General features: G+C 38.9%; 1 protein-coding gene across 3 annotated transcripts in view; it reads left to right on the forward strand.

The window, feature by feature from the left end:
* Nucleotides 1–22,135, forward strand: part of MACROH2A1 (macroH2A.1 histone) — a 43,493-nt gene that overhangs the window by 15,671 nt on the left and 5,687 nt on the right. Inside the window, exons 3-7 of one of the 3 annotated variants that reach the window (XM_082291594.1) lie at nt 5,622–5,728; nt 7,193–7,390; nt 9,210–9,320; nt 14,397–14,496; nt 19,816–19,905. In XM_082291594.1, coding sequence (XP_082147720.1) covers nt 5,622–5,728; nt 7,193–7,390; nt 9,210–9,320; nt 14,397–14,496; nt 19,816–19,905 — 606 coding nt within the window. Of the gene's footprint in view, nt 1–5,621; nt 5,729–7,192; nt 7,391–9,209; nt 9,321–14,396; nt 14,497–15,969; nt 16,061–19,815; nt 19,906–22,135 lie in introns of all 3 variants that reach the window. The other 2 variants (XM_082291592.1, XM_082291593.1) reach the window with 2 other exon arrangements.

The raw sequence follows: 22,135 nt of genomic DNA on the forward strand, positions 1-22,135 counted from the left end.
CTGTTATGAGGAACAGCAAAGTGTACTGCCAGGTAGAGGAAGCTCCACTGAAAAAGAGTAAAAGCTGATTTGAGTTAGATCAGGATTCTTGTAGAGAAGAGCTAGGCTAGCTCTTTAAATTAGTACTCAGGGTGTGGCTGGTGTAATAAATAACGTCTGAGTTGAAATTCAGGTTTCCCTGAAAATTGAACTGTCGTATCTTTTACAGATCAATAGTAAACAAGAAATTAAAATTAAAAAAATAAAAAGGGAAGGAAGTTAAATAACCCTGGATCTCTTACAAAAAAAATAATGGATGGTATTAAACTCTAGAAAAAAAGATGAAAAGACGTGTAAGTCGGATCAGAAGGCTCTAAGTGGAAGTGGCTTTTGTGGCCTGAATTTGTGTTTTATGTAAACAGCAATCTGTCATCTGCTTCACAGAAATGCAAAACTTACAATAACTTGGCAAAGTTAACAGTTTTTCCTTTAAGGGGCCTAGTTTTGATACAGCTCAGATTCTCAAGGTTTGGGGTTTTTATCACATCCTAAGAGAACGACTGCCCTGCTGAGAGTTAAGGTTTCATCAAGGCTTGTTCAAAGCAGTAAAGTTTCTTGAACTGATTTTCACTGCATCAGATTTCCATGACTTTGAACCAAGGCTGAGAACTGTTTTATTGGAATGCATAAGAGGGAAAGTGTTGTTAAATGATTTTACCTTCACTCTTGCAACTGCAGATTTCAGGGGGATTTGGTGGAATACATGGAGAGTAGAATGCAGGAAACTTTTAACAGTCTTGGTTGGTTGGGGTTGATTGGGTTAAAACCTTCCGGAATCATGTAAAATGAATCTCAAGTCAATAAAATGCTGATGAGAAAGATGATTAATTTAAAGTACAATAAGCAGACTCCTTGTCACATAGTTGGCTTTGTAGCAAATACATATTTTTCTCAGTGGAATTGTATCAACATTCACTTTTCTTTGATTTCTGGATATTGTTTTCAATTTTCTTTTGAGGAGTGGCTTCACAATTTTTTAGAAACCCCTGACTTGTTCCTGTTGGAATTTGTGTGTTCAGAAATTGGCCTTGTGTCAACACATCACCTGTTAGTTGTTAAGAGTTTAATTTTCAAACATATTATTTCATCTCCCTGAAGACAGGGGGGACAAAGAGATTTGATGCAACAGCCATGATTTAGCTTGAGATGTAAACCAAAAAAAAAAAAAAAAAAAAGAGGAAAAAAGAAACATTTTGGGGATGAAATCAGACCAATTGAATTGACTATTTACATTGATAAAGTATTACAGCCTGGAATCCATGATAAGCTAAAGGCTTTGTCATTTAGTCTTGAGAGGAGTTTTAGTCAGTAATGACCAGTAATATTTTGTTTGAAAATTAGGATAAGTGAACTAGAGCACTCTCCAGGAGGGGGAGGAGAATGCATTTGCTTTTGTAGCACCCAGGTTTGCAGTTCCTACTGTGCCTGCTTTGTTCTGGCCTAATAGTAATTAGTTTCATTTTAACTACGTGTTGTGCTCTGGTTCCAGAATTTGCAAGTGTTGTGAAATACCAGTGTAAGAGTACTCGGGCCAAGCAGACCCCCGTGAAAGGGAAATGCAGGTAGTGAAATTGGGAACTTAGTAGGATGTCTAAGAGATGACCTGAGTCTGAACGTAAAGGATGAGGAACTCGCCCTGAAAACTTGCCTCAGGGTGAGGTTTCTGTGGAGACTTCTGACACTTTTTGGTTGTGTTTGAGTAGGAAATGTTTTGAGAACAGCTTTTCCTGTGGTCTTATCTCAAGCTTAAATATGAAGATACACAACCGGTTTGCTTTTCTTCCTTAAAAATATGTAACTGAACTTTTAAAAACCTCAGCTGAAGAAAAGTAGTTTTGGTCCAAATGCTGAGAACAGGCTTAGACCAGTTTTCACTACCCATATCCTAGTTCTAACTATTACAAAGGAGTTTTTCAAGTGATCTAAATGAAAATTGCCTTGGAGATAAATTTTAAGGAAAAATTCTTAACTTTCAGGGTTTCCCACTTCATGCTTCTACTTTAATAATGACTGAAAAGGAGAAAAATATTAATCATAACTATGTCTTTATCATGTTCATGATAAAGTCAGATTCCTGAGGCATCCACGCCTTTTTTGCTACTTAACAGCTGTCCATACATGAATATATCACATGCTGACGTAGTATTCCTAATTAATTTTTTTCCCTAATTATACAGTTCTCACACCTTTTTCATTGGTTTGTTTTATATCTGCTCTTAAAGTGGTACATGTTGGTTTGCATTTTTGTTTGAAATTATTCAAAAGCACAGAAGAAGTAACTTGTGCAGATGGAGTTTCTCTTCATATTAAGCTGATTTCAGTATGTAGTGGTTCAAGGATACCTTTCCAAACCATGTAATATTGAAAAACTTGGGGTTTTCCTTCACTTCTGAAAAAATAGAGCTCTTCATGTTCTTTAGTTCTGTAAAGTGAGTCTTGCAGTTGCCTGTTGCCTGAGTGGTGGTGATGTAATTATTCTCTAGGGGGGAAATGCCTTGAGTAAATATATGAAACGAATGGAATAGACATTATGCAACTTCCATCGTTTTTGTGAGGCCTCATTTTTTGTAAAACATTCTTGTTTTGGTCTTCTGGCTGGATAAATACAAGCTAAGTGAAACCTGATGTCATGGAAGCTCTTAAAACTTTCTTTTGCCTCAACAAGTCTAAGCAAAGCTTTCTCTCTTGACCCTGCTCAATTGCAGGAGTAGATTTTTGAATGTCTGTTTTTTCCTACTGTGGGAAGATTACTTTTAATGAAACAGAACTCTTCAGTGACCCAAACCTTTGAACCTGGTAAAACAACACTTCCAAAGATGGGTTGACCTGAGAGTTCAAGTCCAGTCTCAGTTTTAAATACTTTTTCCCACCTACTTCTTTTTCCAGAGTTACTCTTCTGAAAATTTGAATCAGCTCCCTTACAGAGAGATCTAGATTTTCATCTAATTTAAAATTGGTTTAGAACATGGGCAAAACACCATTTAAATCTTTAGAATTAAAGCAGTGTAAAACATATGTGAAAATAAAGCCGTCTGCAAGAAAAATCCCGGCAAGTAGTCTGAATCCTGTCTGCATCCAGAAAGTCTACATTTCCAGCATTTCTAAGTGCTCTATCTGTTGGGTTTGGATTAGGTTTGTCTCTTGTCAGTGCTAAATCAAAAAACTGTTGCCTGTGTTGGCTTCAGCTGGAATACCTCCTAATCTTCTGTTTCTAAATAGGAGAGTCCCCCTCTGACCAGACTTGTGTACATAGCTGAGTTTGGCTGTTCTCGGTGCTGTGCGTCTCTCTGCATGTACTAGCAATACTTGATTATTGTTGGAGAGCTGAGGAGAAGGCCAGAAGAGAAATTCCACCTTCCATGGCCTCCTCCTCTCTCCCGCCCCCCAAGCTCATCTTTTGTGCTCCTCAACACCAGTGCAAAGCATTCTGTGCCTGAAGAGGAAGTGGGGTACCTCAACTTCCCTAAAGGACCATTAGAAAACTGTAATTTCAAAATGAGTTTCCTGTCCAAGGAAGAGGGCTTAGCACTTACAAGAACAGTTCTCCACTGTACGAGGCAGACGTTTTCATTTTATGAGGAACAAATAAAACATTCCTCTGTGCTTTACAGGCATAACACTTTCTTAGAGTCTTTAGTTCCAAAATGACCTGTCTGCATAGCTGTGCTGATCAGTCGCAGGGAATAACACGGCCTGACTGTTCAGCGGGGCCTAATGCCGGAAAGCAGTGGAGGTGGGGGAGTGGAGGCAAACCAAAAAGCAGCAAAGCCTTCCCTTGCTTTTCAGCTGGGATTAAGTCTGAGGTACAAACAGTTCCATTCCTGGTGTGGAGAAGTGGAGGTGGTGGAGTTACTCAGTGATAGAGCCTCGCTGAGGTCAGTGGGGATGCCTGGGGCGTATCCAGGATTTCACCATGTCCCCTGGGAGGTGATGCAGGGCTTTTGCCACCACAGGCTGCAGGCAGCTAAACCTCATGTGTCTGAGCTGGGCCTTGGGAGAAGTATGTGAAAAGGATTATGCCAGCTTAATTCAGTTCTTTGGAGGTGTGGAAAGCATGGACAGGTTGACTTTACCCAGCTAATCCTGCTTTAAAAATAAATTAAAGCAATTGTTGTCAGCATGAAATGTTGAGTTACTTTCAGGGTTTCGACTTAATATTCTGCCTCATGCTGTAATAAAGTTAATTGAGTGCTTTGTAGAACACAAAAATAGTGAAAACACACAAAAATCCTCCATGACGTTTAACTGTAGAACATCCAGAAGCATCTGAATGTTTTCCAGCATCATAACTTACTTGTTATGGGACTTAGGATGAAAAATAATTGGTGAATCATGTTAAATGCAGTCTAATGAGATGCCATGGTCTGTGCTGTGTAGTATTACTTAAGATTTACTGTGTCCTACAGTAAAGGCATGTGGTCACATGGACTTTGATTTTAGTATTTTTTGTTTCCAGGTTAATGCCTTAATTCAGTTCTGTTTGCCTCCAAAGCAAGCTTATGGGAGAGCTCTCATGGTATAGTCAGCTCTTAAATGTGAAATCAACTCATATATTATTGTAATGTTGCATTTTAATATTGGTGTGTAATAGATGTAAAAAAAGACATTTCCTTTTTTTTTTCTCTTTTTCTCCAAATGTTACCTGATATGCAAAAGGAAACCTACCAAATGCCATAGTGAAACACAGATTGTAGAGAGGGAGATGAAAGGTTATGTGTAATGGAGACAGCAGTAGCACATAATTGCAAAGCCTGATAAACATGTTATGTCATTTTTTTTTTAATTGTTCCCCAGACTTTCTTGTAATTAATTTTATCCTTGCCCAAGGCTTGTTGAGCTGCAGATAGATCAGTTAGCAGGTAATGCTCTAATCTTTCTCTGCAAAGATCCTGCAAGAGGAGCAAGTTCATCTTTCCTGATTCAGTTATATGCATAGCTGTTAAACCTTGTATCTTCTAAGGAAATACCTTCTAAGGAAATAATTTATGAGGCGCAAACAAACATGATTCATCAATTACTTTTTCTGGTTAAAAACGTCTCAGATACAAAAAGAGTCTTCAAGTGAGTGTAGCAGCAGAATTTGTATTTTTAGTGTCCTAACTGGATGTGTGCTTACATGGTTCCATAATGCTAAAAATGAGTCATTGAGAATAGTGTCTTCCAGTAATAAAAAAGTAGAAGTGATGCAAGCCAGAACTTGCATTTGACAGGTTTGAGAAAAAGACCTATAGAATTCGTGTATCTACTGTATTCTGTCCTCTGATTGGAGAGGGATCCTAAGAGATGAGCACACAGTAGCCTTGAGAAGAACACTGAAAAGTGAAGAATCTAGGGGAACTGCTTCAAAAGAGAAAAAAATAATTCTAGTTTAAAGCACAGGACTTAAGTGTGCATTTGTTCTTCAGTGATTAGACATATACAAACAAAATTATACTTTTAGAGTTAGATGTCTATTGAAGGTACCTACAGCAGTTAGGAGTAACATGATGTAATTCCCCAGTCGTTTTGCATGGATGCTAAATAACACATTGACTTTTCTTAATGATCGCATTGTAATTAAAAGGAGCTTACTTTTTCTTCAGCGGAAATTCTGGAATTGGCTGGAAATGCAGCAAGGGACAACAAGAAGGGTCGAGTCACTCCTAGACACATCCTGCTGGCTGTAGCAAATGATGAAGAATTAAATCAGGTAAGAAAAATCTCTGCCATGTGAAGGCCAGGATTTCCTTTAGGGCTTCTTAAATTGTCTTTCCATATAGCTGACTTGTAACTCAAGACCTCCTCTTATTGAGTAGCACACCAGGAAACACTCACTAGCATGCTGGCTGTGTAACTAGCTACAGCACTCAGCTTAATTATGTATTTCAGCACTCCTAAAATGTGAAAAAATGCAGTGGAGATGTAAAATGATGTTTGCTAACACTATTACAACCACTTCTGTTGGACTGAGGCATTGTCATAAATTCAAGGACACTGAGAAAGTCCTGCAGATGCTGTTTTTTGTTTGGTTGGTTTTAGTTTACCCCTTAGACAGCTGAGGACTCAGTGGGACCTAACCACTGAAGTCTGTTATTGTGACCACAGAAGAGCTCTAAACTCTTGCAAGTCTGTGTCCTTTGCAGATTTAAAGATGCCTTTAACTTAGCCACAAAAAAATGGGCATTATTATTACAGTGCCGTGGTGTCAGCCAGAGGCAGTGGCTGGGGTTAACATACCTTTGTGTGAGGTGCTATAAAAACCTGTCTGAAAAGATGCTTTTTCCAAACCTATGTATCATGATGGAGCAGGAAAAAAAATAATATCCCCCAACCACCCTCCTTCTGGCTTTGTCCGAAATTTGGTAATACTTTCCATTCATTATCCTTTTGTAAGTTTGGGGCTCACTGAGTTGAGACTGGGGAGCAGTAACACGAATCAGAAAGTGAGAGTAGCTGGGGGACTTGGATGTCACTGTCTGTATCCTCCTGAATAATGAATTAGTCCCAGTTAGATGTAAAAAAAAATTGATTAAAGTGGTTTTAAATACAGAACATGATATATTTCACCTCTACTTTTGAAGGCTTGAATGAACTGCACACTTTTGAATATTGATCTTCAACTGCATATTTTTTTGAAGAAGGACGTACAGGTATAGAGATTTGTATAAATGTTGCCCTCCATTTTGAAGTTTGTTTTTCTAAGAAAAAAAATGTTTTTAAAAACACAGTTTCAGGAAAATTCAGCACTTGAGATATTTATTGGGTTCTCCACAGTGTGGCACCCGCTGCAGTCTCACACCCTGGATTTGGGGTCCCATTTCCCTCTCAAAGGCTGCCCTGTCGGGCCCTCAGGTGTGTACCTGGAGCTGTCTTGTTTTTCCTCATTGGGTAATAGCCTTCATGGCGTGGATTCAGAGAAACAGATCTTGGGTGAGCCCTAGAGATGCTGGCAGTGACAGGCACGGGTGCAGGAAGAACACATGCTCCCTTTACATTTAAAATCTAGTATTTTAATGTTCAGCTCCATTTCATGCATTTCACATCTCTCTTCTTCAAGGATAGTGGTGCAGAAACTCAAGGCAGTGTGCAAAATTTGCCATAAATCTTATTTTCTATTTATCAGTGAGTAAATGCTGGAATTTGTCATGTACAACTTTTTTTTATTTTTGATTAGCTGTTGAAAGGGGTCACCATAGCCAGTGGTGGAGTGTTACCCAATATTCACCCAGAGCTGTTGGCAAAGAAGCGGGGATCAAAAGGAAAACTGGAAGCCATCATCACTCCACCCCCAGCAAAGAAGGCAAAGTCTCCATCACAGAAAAAAACTGTATCAAAGAAAACAGGCGGCAAGAAAGGAGCAAGGAAATCCAAGGTAGAATAATGTGTTTATTTTAAACCCAAACGAGCTTGCCAGCAGTAGCTGCAGGGAGCTTCACACAGGGTCAGCTCTCTGTTGCGTGTGTTGTTAACAATGGTGATTTCAGTCACAGTGTGAGCAGGGAAGGAGGAGCACTGCCCTCTCCCTGGTGCAGCTGGAGTCTGAACACCTTCAGAAGTGGCCCAGGTCTGCAGCACAGGCAGATGGGCTATCAGTACTCTGTAAGAAACATTCTGAGGTGGGCAGAGGGTGGAGGTACCAGGAGACAGAAAAGGAAAGTGCCTGGGAGCTGTACTGGTCATGCCTTACAGGTTTCAGTTTGTAGGAGTAGGGAATCTTTCTAATGTGTACATGTGTAGCCAAGGATGTTTTTTCTTTTGCAAAACAACTACTGTTAAGCAATAAATTTTGCAAGTAGGAAGAAAAGTACAGGAATTTCACATGAAATGGACAAGGAATGTGAAAGTTGCCTCTGGGTCAAGCAAAGCTTCTTTATTTATCCTGTTACTGTTTACTTGGTCACTCTTCTGATTGTTTCACTTTTTAGTTTTTTGAGGTGTTGAACTTAGTTTTCTCCCTCAGAGCACCTATTAGTTGACATTTCAAATGCAGTGCTTCCAATAACCATGCACTAATAACTTCCCTAAATCTGGAATTTTTTTGCCCTACTTGATTACAAAAGCAGGAAGTCTGTTGTGGGGTTCTGTTTTTCTTCACACAATAAACTGGATTGTCTGCTTACTATATTGGTATTTGGCTAACAGTAAACTCCTGGGGAATTGAAATAGGACCCATGAAAATCTAATTTTCAAAACATTTGTGTAAAATAAAACATGGTTACAGCGTCTAAAAGCACAATATACCCTTGCATCAAAGTCATTTTAGTTGTTCAGCCTCAGACTTAGTTTATATACTTTGGAAAGGGACAGTAGGAGAACAGTGGTTTGCTCAGTGTTCCAGGTGTTCTTCTTTTGCTTCAACACAGATATTGCTGAGGCACCAAATATTTATATGAAATTGTAAGTAGTAATTTTATTGAAAATGTGAAATCATTTTTCGCACCAGTTGAGTTTATAACTACAGCCTTCGTGAATTGACTTCCTTTTCAAAATGTTCCTAATTCTCATTTTTGTTCAGTAATTCAATTCATTCCTGAAACCTGTTATTTCACTGCAGTAATAGAGTTGAAAAAAGAAATGGTGGTTGAGGGGAACTCCTTCTCTCTCCTCCAACAGTTTTACTGAAGATGAAAGTAGGTGATGGTGTTAAGACAGAAAATTGTTCAGCCCATTTTCTGCAACCAGGCAGATAGAAAGTAGTTGTATTCTTTTTGACACTGCTTCTAAGGACAGCCACATTACAAATGAGCATTTCTAAAAATAAGTCTGTGAAATCTGGGAGCACCTCCCAGCACAAAAAATTTATTCTCCAACAAGTCAGTTTTTAGCTTAGAATGAATGTCTGCCCACACAGAGATACGTAATCTTCGTCCACGCAAGCCATTAGAAAGCTGTTAAAAGTTTAGGGCTGTTTATATGTTTTCCTGTAACATTTAAGACAACTGTCATCTTTACTGTGCACTTGTGGGCAAGAGAAGGCACCTGTAGATCTGCAGACATTGAGGTCGTTTTTCCTATTGATCCCTTCAGCTGTTATCAGGCACTTTGGTTGGACTAAAGGATAAAATCCAACGCCACTGTTTGTGCAGGCATTTTATTGCCTGCTAAGCATTTAGTGCATATCATATATCTTAGTGTCATTAAACTGTTCTTCTCATGGCCTTGAGTTAACTAATTAACTATATTTTTGGAAGAAGAAGCAGGGAGAAGTGAGCAAATCAGCCAGTGCTGACAGTACAACAGAGGGAACTCCTGCAGATGGTTTCACAGTCCTGTCCACCAAAAGCCTGTTTCTTGGCCAGAAGGTATGATCCTGCATTTTTACAAATTAATACCTATTTTTCTGTGCTGCTTAGGGAGTAGCCCCCTCCTACCACCCCCCCTTTCCACAAAACATCTAGGTACAATGGACATTTCCCCACTGAGCAATCGAAGAGATGTATGATACCAGTTTTTCTAATTTCAAAGAAATTCTCTGAAACTACTTCTAGAACCTTTTTAAAAGTACATCAATAAGTCTTCATGTGACTACATAATTAAATACTTAATTAGAAGGAAAGCCTGTGTGCTTGTAATCTCTCATTCATAAACAGCATAATTGTTACAGAAAAACATCTGCCAAAGAGATTATTCTAAGAATAAAATGTATTTTTTCCAACAGTCAGCCCACTTCATTGCTGATGTAAATGATTTACAGGTTTTTATCAAAACCCATTTCAGACATTTGTTCATAATAATGGTTTTATGCTATGTTCTGCTTTGTGATTTACAGAAGTTAATGCTGTGTAACAATGAATGATGCTTTTATGAAAAGCTAGAGATGAAGAATTCTTTTTTTCCCTGTGAATATGCTTTGGGATATGGGTTGGTTTAATACAAATACATATCTGCTTAAAGAGGATCAATTTAAAGAGACAATTCGTTAAATTAATTTGGTCTTTTATCCTGAAACCTGCCTTTAATTTGTGATGCAAAATTTTCTTAAGTAAAACAGCATCTTTCTGCTATCATTCAGTAATCAGATCATTGTGTTGTAAGCCATAAAAAGATGAGCCATTGTCCATTGTGGAATGTAACGCCTCTGACTCATTTTTATTTCATACTGAGGTTGTTCTCCATTTATCCTTCAGTTTGTTTGCCAAGTTTAACATGCATGAGAGTAACATTTTTTGTAAGACTTCTGATTTTCCACAGCTACAGCTAGATAGCTGGTTTGGTAGGGTTTTTTTTATTTTACTCTTATTAGGGGGGTGTTTTTTTAAAAAAGTTTTGATGGCTAAATTAGAACCCAAAATTTATAATAGATATTACTGTTTCAAGAAAGCAAGTAACATCAGACTTCTGGAGCTGATTTTGAACTCATTTTAGTTACCATAGAAAACCTGTAATAAGACCTAGTGTTGTGTTCCAGCAAGACTGACCCAGCAAATCCGTGGGGCTTTGCTGTTGGGCTCAGTGGAAGAAAATCATGAACTCCAGGACTGCTTTAAGCTGTGGTGGGCAAAGCCAGTGTCTGTTGTAGAGCTCCCCAGTGAGTCCTAGTACCAGGGAATGGACTTTCTGGCTTTCTCATTCACTTGGGGTGCAGCCCCCTGAGAAAATTACTGGTGTAATCCATCCCTGCACTGGGTCCTTGTCAGTTAGGCCTGCACATGAGAAGGACCAAGTGTTAGCCTTTTGTTGTAACACATAATGAAAAGAGAAATCAAAAGAAAATGAAAACCTGTTTGTCTCCTGTGAGGGAACACTCCAAATCAAACAGATCACGTTCTGAGGGTTAGAGAAAGCATTTGAAGAATTACTGCTGAGATCAATCAATCAGGATCTTTCAAACCTCCTGTGACATTCTTGAACACCTTTCCAGCACGTCTGTTTGGTTTGCAAAACCATTATCTGCCAGATCAGAATATCATTTGCTAAATGCAGAGAAGGAAAAAAATAATCTTGGTTTTGATATCACATCATTCATAAGTGTTTAATGGGAAAAATCTTTTTCTTGGCTCCATGTTTGTAGAAGGGAAGGGAAGGGTTTTGTTTGCAGGAGCAGCTCTTCATCCTTCAATACCCCCAGATTTAATTTGATGCAAAAAATACAAATGAGAGTGTTGCAAACCTGGGTATTTTTCAGTTTTTTAAATTACAGTTATTGCATTGAATCTTTAGGTAACCGCTGACATTCGGCTGGAAATCCTTAGAGGTCCTGAAACGGCAAAGAACCCTTCAGTTATACCTGTAGAAGTTTATTAGTGCTACATTAATTATTAAAATCTAGTTAATATGTAAATGATTGCACTTCCTACAAGTGACATCCTAGTGGAAATGTGGCATTGTGCACATTACCTAGTTTGTTTTTCCTGAGAGGATTACAGAGTAGAGGCAGAGTTGCAGGACCTCAAGCCTAAGCTTTAAGGTTTGGTCTCTTTCCAAGAGACCTCAGCTTGTGGTCTGCAATGGGCATCTTCAGTTTTCGGTATGAAACTCATACCAGAAAAAGCTTCAAGACTCTTAAGGTAATTTTGTCTGAAATTAGAAGTGCCAGGCTTGGCTTAGAAAATACTCATGGATGTGCCAAGTGCCATCCACATTTTATCTAATTAACATTTAATTGAAATGTTAACTAAAGTTATGTCCGTTCTTTGTTGCACTTGTATATGCAAGTTATGTCTGTTCATTTTTTTAACATAGCCCTTTAGGGTATCACTTCTGCCTAATACATGCTTCATACTATTGGGTAGTGAAATTGAGCACTTACTCATTGGAGGATTTAATTCCCCAGGAAAAATTCTGATGAATTTTTTATTTGTTTTTTGGCAATTGGATAGCTAACAGGGCATTGAGCAGTAAATGCAGAATTTAGTAAAGTAATACTTAGCTGCCAACACATGCTATCAGTCATGGGCAGCTTTTTAAGCATTTTCTTGTTGTGTTAAATTGAAACTTTAATTACCAGCTGTCTGTTATGTAAATCCTATATATGAGTAGGCTCAGGGGTAGATTTAAGGTCCAAAACAAAAACAATCTGCAGCTGAGATAGATCTGGGGCAAAAACTTGTAGAGCACAGAGTTAGGAATCAAAGAGATCACTTAGAGAATGAGCAAAATATGCTTAGGAGCATACTAAAATTTCCACAAAACAGTCCTGGTGTGTGCATGTGTTTTGCAGTTGTTTTTTTGGTTTTTTTGTTGTTTTTTTTAAATTCGTGAAGTTTTTTTAACATTTTGGTTTGATTTGATTTGACTTTTTTAAACAGCAGTTGCTTGTATTCAAACTCAAGACTCAAACTCCAGAATGAATAACTCACCACGTGTGAAGTATTAAAGGATTCCAAGCTATTTGGAAAGGAAGCTTTCTTAGATTTTATTACAAATTCCCAAACAGACATGTACTTAAAACAGGGCTGAATTACACTCATTTTTAGTCAAAATCACCGTATTTTGAAGTAACATAGTTTACTCAAGCAAAATATGTAAATTATATGAAGTTGCAAGCTTCTAAAAAGAGAAAGAAGGTCAATTCATAGAATCACATGAATGAAATGGAAATATGTTTTTCATAAAATTTAAATACAGGGATGGTGGCCTCCTTAAATGTCCCATTCACTTGTATGAGTTTCGTGGACTGGCTCATATTCCCTGTTAATAAATTAACATACACAAAGAAATTATTTGAAGAGTTAAGTTTACAGACCATGGACTACAAATGAGATAAAATTCTCTTATTGATGAGATGAAGTGCCATGCCTGAAGGTGTATGTTATGCTTAGTAGGCTGAGGGCATTGGATTAAAAGGAAAGTCTGGCTTAACTGCAGCTGGTTTCAGGAATTGCATCAATGAATGAAAGCTTTCTCTTTTATGGTTGCTTTCCATATCACCTAAAGAGCTACTGAAAAAGTCATTTTAAATGCATATTGTAAACACAGGTGTAGGTCATGCTGTAGCTCATGTATTTCCCCAAATGAAAAAGTCTGGAAAATCTTTTGCACTTCTAAAGTATTTAAAGTTTTGACAGTAGTAAACTTGGTGCCTGTGAAATCAGACTTCCAACAGAAATTACGAAGCAGTGTCACAACTGCTCAAAACCTGGTTATAAACTTCCCATATCTGCAGTTCTGACCTTTGCTAAGTTTAGCATTCCCATCAGGTTGCCTCAAATTGTAGAGTTGGTTCTGTGGTGTGGGTCACATCCTGTGAGGAGACAACCAAACTGTCTTTTAAGAACATGTAGTGCAGGTGTGACGTCAATCTCTATGCTGCCTTCCTCGGTTTTCTGTGTGCCCAGGAGAAATCTTCCTGGTTTATAACAAAAAAGAAATTGAAAGATGTGCTTGAAATATATGGGAGTACTTCAAGGAGTAAATGGGCATTAATGGGTGGGGTTAAAAATCTCTGCTTTCATAAGGGACAAAAGGAAGTAAAGCAAATAAAAACTGGAAGCAATACGCACATAGTATCATTGGGCCTGCTTACGGTACCTCACCAGACATTCCCAAAGGCTGCAGAACTGTAATGAGGACTGAAGTGCTGTAATACAAAACATGGTGACCACTGATAAGGAAAGAAAAAAAGCCACGTCCCCTTGTTGGGATGGAGGAATTGCTGGAGACAAGTGTGTGCTTTCTCAGAGATAGGCTCGTGTTTGCTGGCTTAAAGGAGGAGGAAGCAGCAGCTTTGATCCTGTTTCAGTGCAGAACGGTCCTAGCACATCCTTGTAATTGATGCTTAAGAGATGCTTAGGGTGTCCTTCATCTATACTTAGGGAAGAAACAAATACCCTCTTTTAATGGCAAAATGAGAATCACAGAATGGTTTGGAAGGAATCTTAGAGCTCCCCTCTTTCCAACCCCCTGCCATGGGCAGAGACACCTTCCACTATCCCAGGTTCCTCCAAGCCCCATCCAACCTGGCCTTGAACACTTCCAGGGATGGGGCAGCCACAGCTTCTCTGGGCAACCTGTGCCAGGTCCTCATGACCCTCACAGGGAAGAATTTCTTCCTAGTATCTAATCTTAACCTAGCTTCCTTCAGTTTAAGGCCATTCCCCATTGTCCTGTCACTCCGTGCCCTCATGAAAAGTCCTTATCTAGACTTCTTGTAAGCCCCCTTTAGGTACTGGATAATAATAAGAATGCCAAATAGTTATCAGTGTAAAACCAAAATAGAGCTGACTAGTAGGTACATTCATGTTCTCCCAGTGTGAACAGTGTTTGAGTCTTGTGTTTGAATTTTTTTGGGATAATAACCCTTTATGACCTGCCTTTTATTTTGCATATTTGTTTGCAGTGATGCTATCTCCATCTGTGTTGCAAAGCTCACTTTTCTGCAGCTTCTCTGTGATTTCCCAGCTGTCCTGTTACTTCCCACCTCATGCTTTTCTTTTCAGCTGAACCTTATTCACAGTGAAATCAGTAATTTAGCCGGCTTTGAGGTGGAGGCCATTATCAATCCTACCAATGCTGACATTGACCTTAAAGATGACCTAGGTAAATGGGGCATGGGTTGACACAACTAACGGTCACATGGAAATTATGGAACCCAGAATTTACTCTCTAGGCCTTCATACCTTTAATCAGAGCAGAAATTCAAATCTTGCAGGTCCTGCTTTGTTGAAGAACTATATTCAAAATACTTTTTGACCAATTCTGAATACTTGCAGCTATTGCTAGTCTTCAAGCTGATTTCAGTTCAAAAATTTTAAATTCTTTTCCATAATGATCATATGTGACTGTTAGCTATTTTGGGGGGTTTATTATTTGGATACTTTGAGGACTAAAATACTTTTTTGTCAGGTTTTTCTCAAAATAAGCAGTTTCTCCATTCTTCCTGCAATGTCAGGGTTTTTATTTTGATACTTAGAGTAGGCTTAAAATTTTTTGAAAGGGATTATTAAATAATTAGCTATCCCCAAATCTTTCCTACCTTGATTTGATGTTTAATTCAGTCAGTGATTTGTTTCCATTATGTTTCAATTCTTCCCTTTTACATTCAGCTGAAAACAAATACTGATACTATACCAAGAGTGAACTATTGTAGGTGGAGAATTGCTTTTAAAGCTTCTCTCTTGTTTCAGATTTATAAGAAATCAAAAAAATCCTTCTTTAACAGAAGTTTGTTCTTCAGCAAAACAAAAATTGCCTTTCATGCATTATATACTGCATTCCCTTCTTATTTGATTACACCTACTGCTGTCTTTTTTTTAAACTTCCTTAATGGAATACAACCCATAATTCTTCTTCTGCTGCATTTCCTATGGGAATGTAGAAAAGTAACTTAACAAGAAAAAAGGTTTAAGAAGGCTAATTTTTAAATCAGCCTTTCTTAGAAATACATATTTCTGCAAGTGGCTTGGCCATTACAGCACATAATTTAAAAATACACCGTACTTCTAAGCTATAAGAACAATTATTTGTATTTTTAAAGGAAATTTTGTGCAACCCTGGCTGCAAATATGTGGTTTCCTCCATGTGAAGGAGACTGGCATTCTTAGAAACAAAATTATGAATGGCTTTACATATGAAGATCAGTGCCTGTCAGCTTATTGGTGCTGACAAAATGGAGAAACTAATTATTTTGTTTGGCTTGATGATCCTGAATTTCTCTTTTTTAAACAGATTCCATATTTTAATGTCATGCTCTGTGGGGAACTGGTTGTTCTAGGTTTCTGCAAAATGAAATGGGGCATTAGCTGATTTTAAAACTTTGGAAATGATCTCATGTGATTGCTCTGACTTGTCATTTTAACATTTATTTGATCATGTCATACTCAATATTCCTTCTCCTGCTGCCTACACCCCTTTCTCTACACACACCTGCACACACAACTCAGCATACTCCTTTGGCGCAAGGTTTGGAGATGTAAAGGTAGGAAAATATGGACGTTGGTACATGTGTAAATGTAGAGCCTGTGCTGGGTCTCTGTCCAACGTGGTTGATATACATCTGTTTACCTGTTGTAGTTGCAAGTTGTACAGGCTGACATTGCCACGATCGACAGTGATGCTGTCGTTCACCCGACAAACTCTGACTTCTACACCGGTGGTGAAGTAGGTAATGGCAAGTTCAGTGCTGCGGAGTTCGTATGTGTGTGCATGGTCGATCAGCAGCCACCAGCTTGTTGTAGCTATGCAGATTTGCATTCATTTCTCACTTCCAGCAGTCCTGACTGATCGTAACAAGAAATGAACAATTACAAACCTAGTGGGCATTTTTGGTTTTTATTGCCAAATCGGCCTTTCGGAACTAACAGTGGAGTGCACCACCAAAATTGAAGTGCAGGAACAGTGCATTAAATGCAGGCACATGACCAAGGAAAATGAATTACAACATTGTTGGTTTGACAAGTTAAGTGCCTGGTTTGAATGTGGTTTGAGTCTTGATCTTTAGATTTCTAACCAGTTCCAGTGCACCATGCCAAGTTTCAGATGTTCATATCTGGATTCACATGCCAGATCTAACCTGTCTGTATTTTCCAAACTCTTAAGATTATCTTACGGGCCAATGACCTTCCTAGCCCTGCTCCACGGTCCTCACATCCACAAGCCCAGGCTAGTGCTGCACACACACATCAGTCAGCTGAGCTACATGGAGAGAAGGCATGACAGGAAGCAGGACAGACCTCTTAAGTCAGCCATCTTAACTGTCCCCTGAGTAACTCTTCTCCTAGCCCTTCTCTTACCTCTCTCTGCATACAGAATTTTGAAGGATTTTATAAAAGGGTAGGAGTACTTTGACTGAACTGCCTTGGTAATTTGAGAAGGCAAATCAGATTTTGGGCTGAATGCAGAAATGCTTAAAACCAGTCAGCTGATCCCAGCCTCTATTCTGCATCTCCTCTGACCTCACCATCACTGTGAGAATGGGCTCCCCCCACACCTGATGCCTTGTTTCAGTACTGACTTGGAGGGACACATGTCCTGCACCATTGGCTTTTTCTGAAAGGGCTGCTTTCTGAGTAACATGCAGAGAAATGTAGCTCTGGTTGGCCTGTTGGGGAGAAGCACTGTGACTTGGCTGGCTAAATAATATGCAGAGTGTCATAATAGACTGTACCTGAAGAATATGCTTCCAAAGTCTGTCAGACCCATTTAGCCAATGTGCCTGTCTCCTACCCTGTGACAAAGAAATGCTTTGCTACCTACAAAGAAAATTGTCTCTTGAAGCTGGACTGCTCATTCCTTAGCATAGGTTCCTGTTGCCTCTGACTGCTGTAAGAAAGAATAGAAGTGCACAAATGCTTAGCTTCCAATGATTAACTTTTACCATCTAAATTTGTTTTTTAAATTTTTTGTTGGTTTTTTCCCTAACAATTTAAATGTACTGGGGGCTTATCCTGAGAATTTTAGAGCCTAAATTTCTGCTAACGCTGTTTTCAACACTGATACCAATGCCTGCTTGGAAAGCATGAGATAATGATCTTATTCTCATGGGAGTGACACATATTTATGCCTTTGAGCAAATAAGCTACTAACCTTGAAGCTGTGAAGCAAGACTTCCATCAAGAAACTTGCTACTGTAGTAGAAAATGGTTAAATACAGTCTGTCCTTTGCCAGATTAAGCTGATTTACAACATAGATGTCAAGTATGATTTCAATATAAACCCTCACTACTATTCAGAAGAAGAGCATAATTGAGGAGTAAATGCATAATATTGCACACATTCATACCAAATATTACTTCTTCTCTTCTTTTTACCATAATCTGCAAGAAGAGAGCTCAGTGAAATAAACTGACGTGGTTGTTCATTGCTTTTAATTATAAATTAATTCCCAGTAGAAGGGAAAAAGCTGATCCTTCTGGATTGAATTAAACCAAACTAGGCTAAATTCCATTAAATGTACAACAGCTTTGCAATGGCAAAGAAATGACCTACTTAATAGAACTTTGCTGTTCCTAGATTCTGCACAAGGCTTAATTATGTTTCCCCTTGAAACAAGAGAAATTAAGGATTATGAATGTCATGGGTTTTAGGACTGATCAGAGTTCATGGACTCATGGGGAATATAACTGGAATATATATAAATAAAAATTGGAATTATATGGAAATATATACAAGAATATAACTAGAATGGAAGGCTGTTTCATTCCCCCCATCCCTTCTCTGTCAGGGGGTTTTTATAAGACCCTGGAGTCGGCAACATCTGCTGGATGGGCCCAGCAAAGGGCACAGGGTGTTGTGCTTTCTGGTAATTCACTGCCTTTGAAGGGCAGAGTGCTTCCAAGCATCTCAGTGCTGCTCTGCATCTCCTTTCCCAGCAGTCTCCTAAGACACCTTGCTGCTACAAATAAAGCCATTACTGTCTTTTCTAAGAGATTTGTAAGGTGATCCTCCTACTCAGTTTCACTGGGATAGGTAATTTTAAGTTTCAGAAAATTCTTAGGAGTTTGGCTGAAGTATTTATATTTAAAAGCTTAAATGAGCACAAAGAGCAAATTACACTCTGACCTACACAGTCTGACCTTGCAATCCAGTTTTTGGCAAACCCTGTTGTGAACTGGTTATGAAAAAGCCAAAGAAAAGGCATATATTTTGTAATTGTCCTCAGCTTTTGTACCCCAGAGGCAATAAACTCCCACTAACAAAATAGGGTCACAGAGTCGATTTTTGAATGGAAAACAAATGCATTGTTTTCAACTTTTCAGTTTGGAAGAAATTTAGCAAAACAAAACAAAAGCATCTTGCAGTCTTCTTAGCTCCTAGAGCTATAACCTGATTTAGTAACCGGAATCTTGGAGGAGGGACTGTGCTTCCTGGAGCATATAGTATGTGCACTTCCATCAGAAATTGCATTTTTTTTCTTTCTTCATCAGTGAAAGTAAGGGGTGTCACCAAATAAATGTCTAGATCCTTAGAGATCCTAGTTCTGAATTTCTGGAATCAGTTTTCAAAGCAATATCTCAAATCAGAGCCTTTATGATGTCACTGCTTTTTACTTATCTACCTTTATAATTAATATGCACAGTGCAAAATTATGTGGGATGCTTATGTAGTTAGGAAAATGCTTTCTTGGGCTGTTTTTTCTTATATTAATATTTAAAACTAGAGCTGCAAAATAAGATCTAAACCATTTAGTGATGGACTGCCTTTGTAAACAGCATACCTTTTGGTTGCCCTGACACACTGCACAGCTCTTCTCCTCCCAGAATGACTTTGTCCAGCTCCTTAGTTGTAGTTAGTGAAGTTCATTGGAGGAATATGTTCCTTAGAGATTCTCCTTATTTCTGAGGCTCTTCCTCTTGGTTAAAGGTGGCTCAACAAGCTGGGCAGTTACCAAGTAAAGCAGCCCGCTGCACTCACGAGACTGTTTCATTCCTGGGGCCACCTGTTGGGGTCAGGGACCAAGATCAGGTGAGTTTTAAATTCTTATTGTGGCAAATGGCTCTTTAAAGCAATTTGTAAGAGAAGAGGGGAAATGAATCCTAGGGGAAGGAATTACAAACCTTCAACCACTGTTGAGCTAGCACATTCTTCTGGAACATTTCACACTAAGAGATGCTCATGAGAAAGAAGGAGGTAGGGATGTCATGTCAGATGGTTCTTGACAGTAACTTCAAGTCTGAGAATGTTAGCAAGGGATACCAGTGTGAGGTTTTTGGGTTGTTAGGGTTGTCTTTTTGTTCTTTCTGTTGTTGTTGTTGTTGTTTTTAATGACTAGCTAATTCTCAAGTCCCAAAAGGTTTAGATCTTACTTTGCAGTCCCCAAAAAATGTTTGGGCAGAAAACTCTAGAGTGATGTAACAAAAGTGAATGATGAATCACATGTCTGCTGAGATCAGAGGAGTAAACTAACAATTCTCTGTTCAGGGAGCACTTTGGAAAAGAAAGGCGGCAAGGAGTTTGTGGAAGCTGTCATTGAGCTCCGCAAAAAGAACGGGCCGTTGGACATAGCCGGAGGTGAGGCTGCGCTTCGGGACCCCAAACCAGAGCTCGGCAGGCTGTGGGCTTGGCTCACACAGCCCAGCTCCTCCTGCAACAGCACTGGGGCTGTGCTGTCTGCAGGCAGCTCCGGAGGGTTGTATGTTTGTGTTCTCCACAGTTAAACTGCACACATTGCATCTTAAGTAACCTTTACCAAAGCACCTGGGAAATGGGCAGTGCTGTAGTGTTACAGTAAAACCAGGCTGTTCACAGGTACGTGCATACACACTCAGTGTTGATCATTAAGGGTACAGTTCAGGAAAGCAATTAATGAGATGCTTATTTTTGTAGTCCAACTCTGTTAAACATCTGCTTTGCTGAAATGCCACCGACTTTCACTGAACTTAAGCATGTGCTTAAAGTTCAGCATCTGCTTGGGTACTTAGTTTAATCAGTGCCAAAATCATCGCTATAAAAGCTTACAACTTTTTGATGCCTAGTTATCAAAATTTATGTAATATCGGAGAAAAATCTACTATATGAGTAATAAAGTTTGATAATGGCAATATATAATTTTACACCATCTGTGAAATTGCTGATCCATGTTGTTCATATAGAAGGCTGATTCTGCCATCTGTGTTTATGCTATAAAAATAAATACAGTGTGCAGAGTTTTGTAAACGAATCCTAACTACAGCCGAAGGGGAGATGTAAGAATTCAGCTCTGACAGGAAAAATTACAACTGTTTACTTCTGGAGCTTAATACTTTGGGGGTTTCTCCCTTGCTTTTTAAAAATTTTAGTAAGTTTTTCTTGGAATTTTTTTCTGCAAAAATATGCAGAATCAATTACTCACTTTTTACTAACTTCTGTACAAGATTGCTTACTAGCCCAGACCAAACTGCTTCAAATAGGTGGCAAGTTGAAAAGTTTCTTTTTCCCAGCTGTCAGTGCATCCCCCAGATCTGGGGGTTGCTTGGCATTCTTACCCAGGGCAGCTCTGCATTGCACTGGGAGAAACTGGCTGCTAGGGACTTACTGGAGGACTCTAGAGCAGAACCGATACATCCATTTTTGTCCTACAGATACCTAGTTTTCAGATTTCTCAATTCTGTGGGCATCCCTTTAATCTACCCATAACCATGATGCTTACCTGGAATGTGACTAGCACAGAATAAGTCCCTAGTTGGTTTTCTCTTTCTTACTTCCCGTTTCAGTGCATTTGCATTTGAAGTAAGGGACAGCTGCTCTTCGTAATGAACAGTTGTCCTCATCAGAATCCTAATGAGTTAATTAATGACTACCCTAGAAAACACTCCCTGAGAAATATTGAAGTTGGTCATGTGTATCAATACAGTATTTTATTCTTTCAGGGTGAAGATGATATCCACATTTCACATCTGACTAGAGATATGTCATCTGTTTTTAATAGATTTTTCTTGGATTTATGATGTATTCTGAATCTGCCAACATTTTAGTTGCACATTATGACAAATTAGCATTGCCTAACACTGAGGCTATTCAACATGTTGGGACTCTGCAAACCCATAAGAACATAAATGCTTGTGCTGCCATTGTCCTTCAAAATGTTCTGGTTAACCCCTGGTCAGGATCCATATGACAAAGAGTATTTTCTCTTTCCTGCAGCAGCCACAGGATAGTATCCATATGTGATGATCATGTGCCAAGAGTTATTTCTACTATACTTAAATAGCAAAATGCCTCATAAACATTCCAGAATGGAATAGAGGATTTCAGACCTCTAAGCATCTTTGCAAACCTGATTTTTTAATTTTTTTTAAAACCTACTGGTATTTTTAATATGGTTTTGTGAAGACATAAGCTGCCATTTAATACCTACAATTTGTGGGGTATTTTAGGGGCTGATTCATTGTGAAGGTTCACTGTATGTTCTTGTGAGATTTCAGATAGATGTTTTTCTTCTCTCAGCTTGTGATAGGGTGGTTTGCTTCCCCCCACCTTGGTTTTTTTTTTTGACAAACCAAAGTTACAACTTTTTGTTTGCAACCACAGCCCAGTGAGTTCAGAAATGACAGAGATCCTCTTACCCAGGTTTCTGGCAGGCAGAGCACAGTCTGTTGTTGCTCTGTGATGGGAAGTGGTGAACCCAGAACGTGTTCTCCTGCAGAGAAGGAGGCCTCTCATTTGGAGAATTCCTGCCTGTCAGCAGTTTGTAGGCAGGGTCTGCTGCATCTTCTTAGTCCCCAGATGTCCATGGTATTATTGTGGTGATAAGATAGGATTA

The sequence above is a fragment of the Coloeus monedula genome (genome assembly GCF_965178545.1).
Source record: "Coloeus monedula genome assembly, chromosome: 15".
Classification (NCBI taxonomy): domain Eukaryota; kingdom Metazoa; phylum Chordata; class Aves; order Passeriformes; family Corvidae; genus Coloeus; species Coloeus monedula.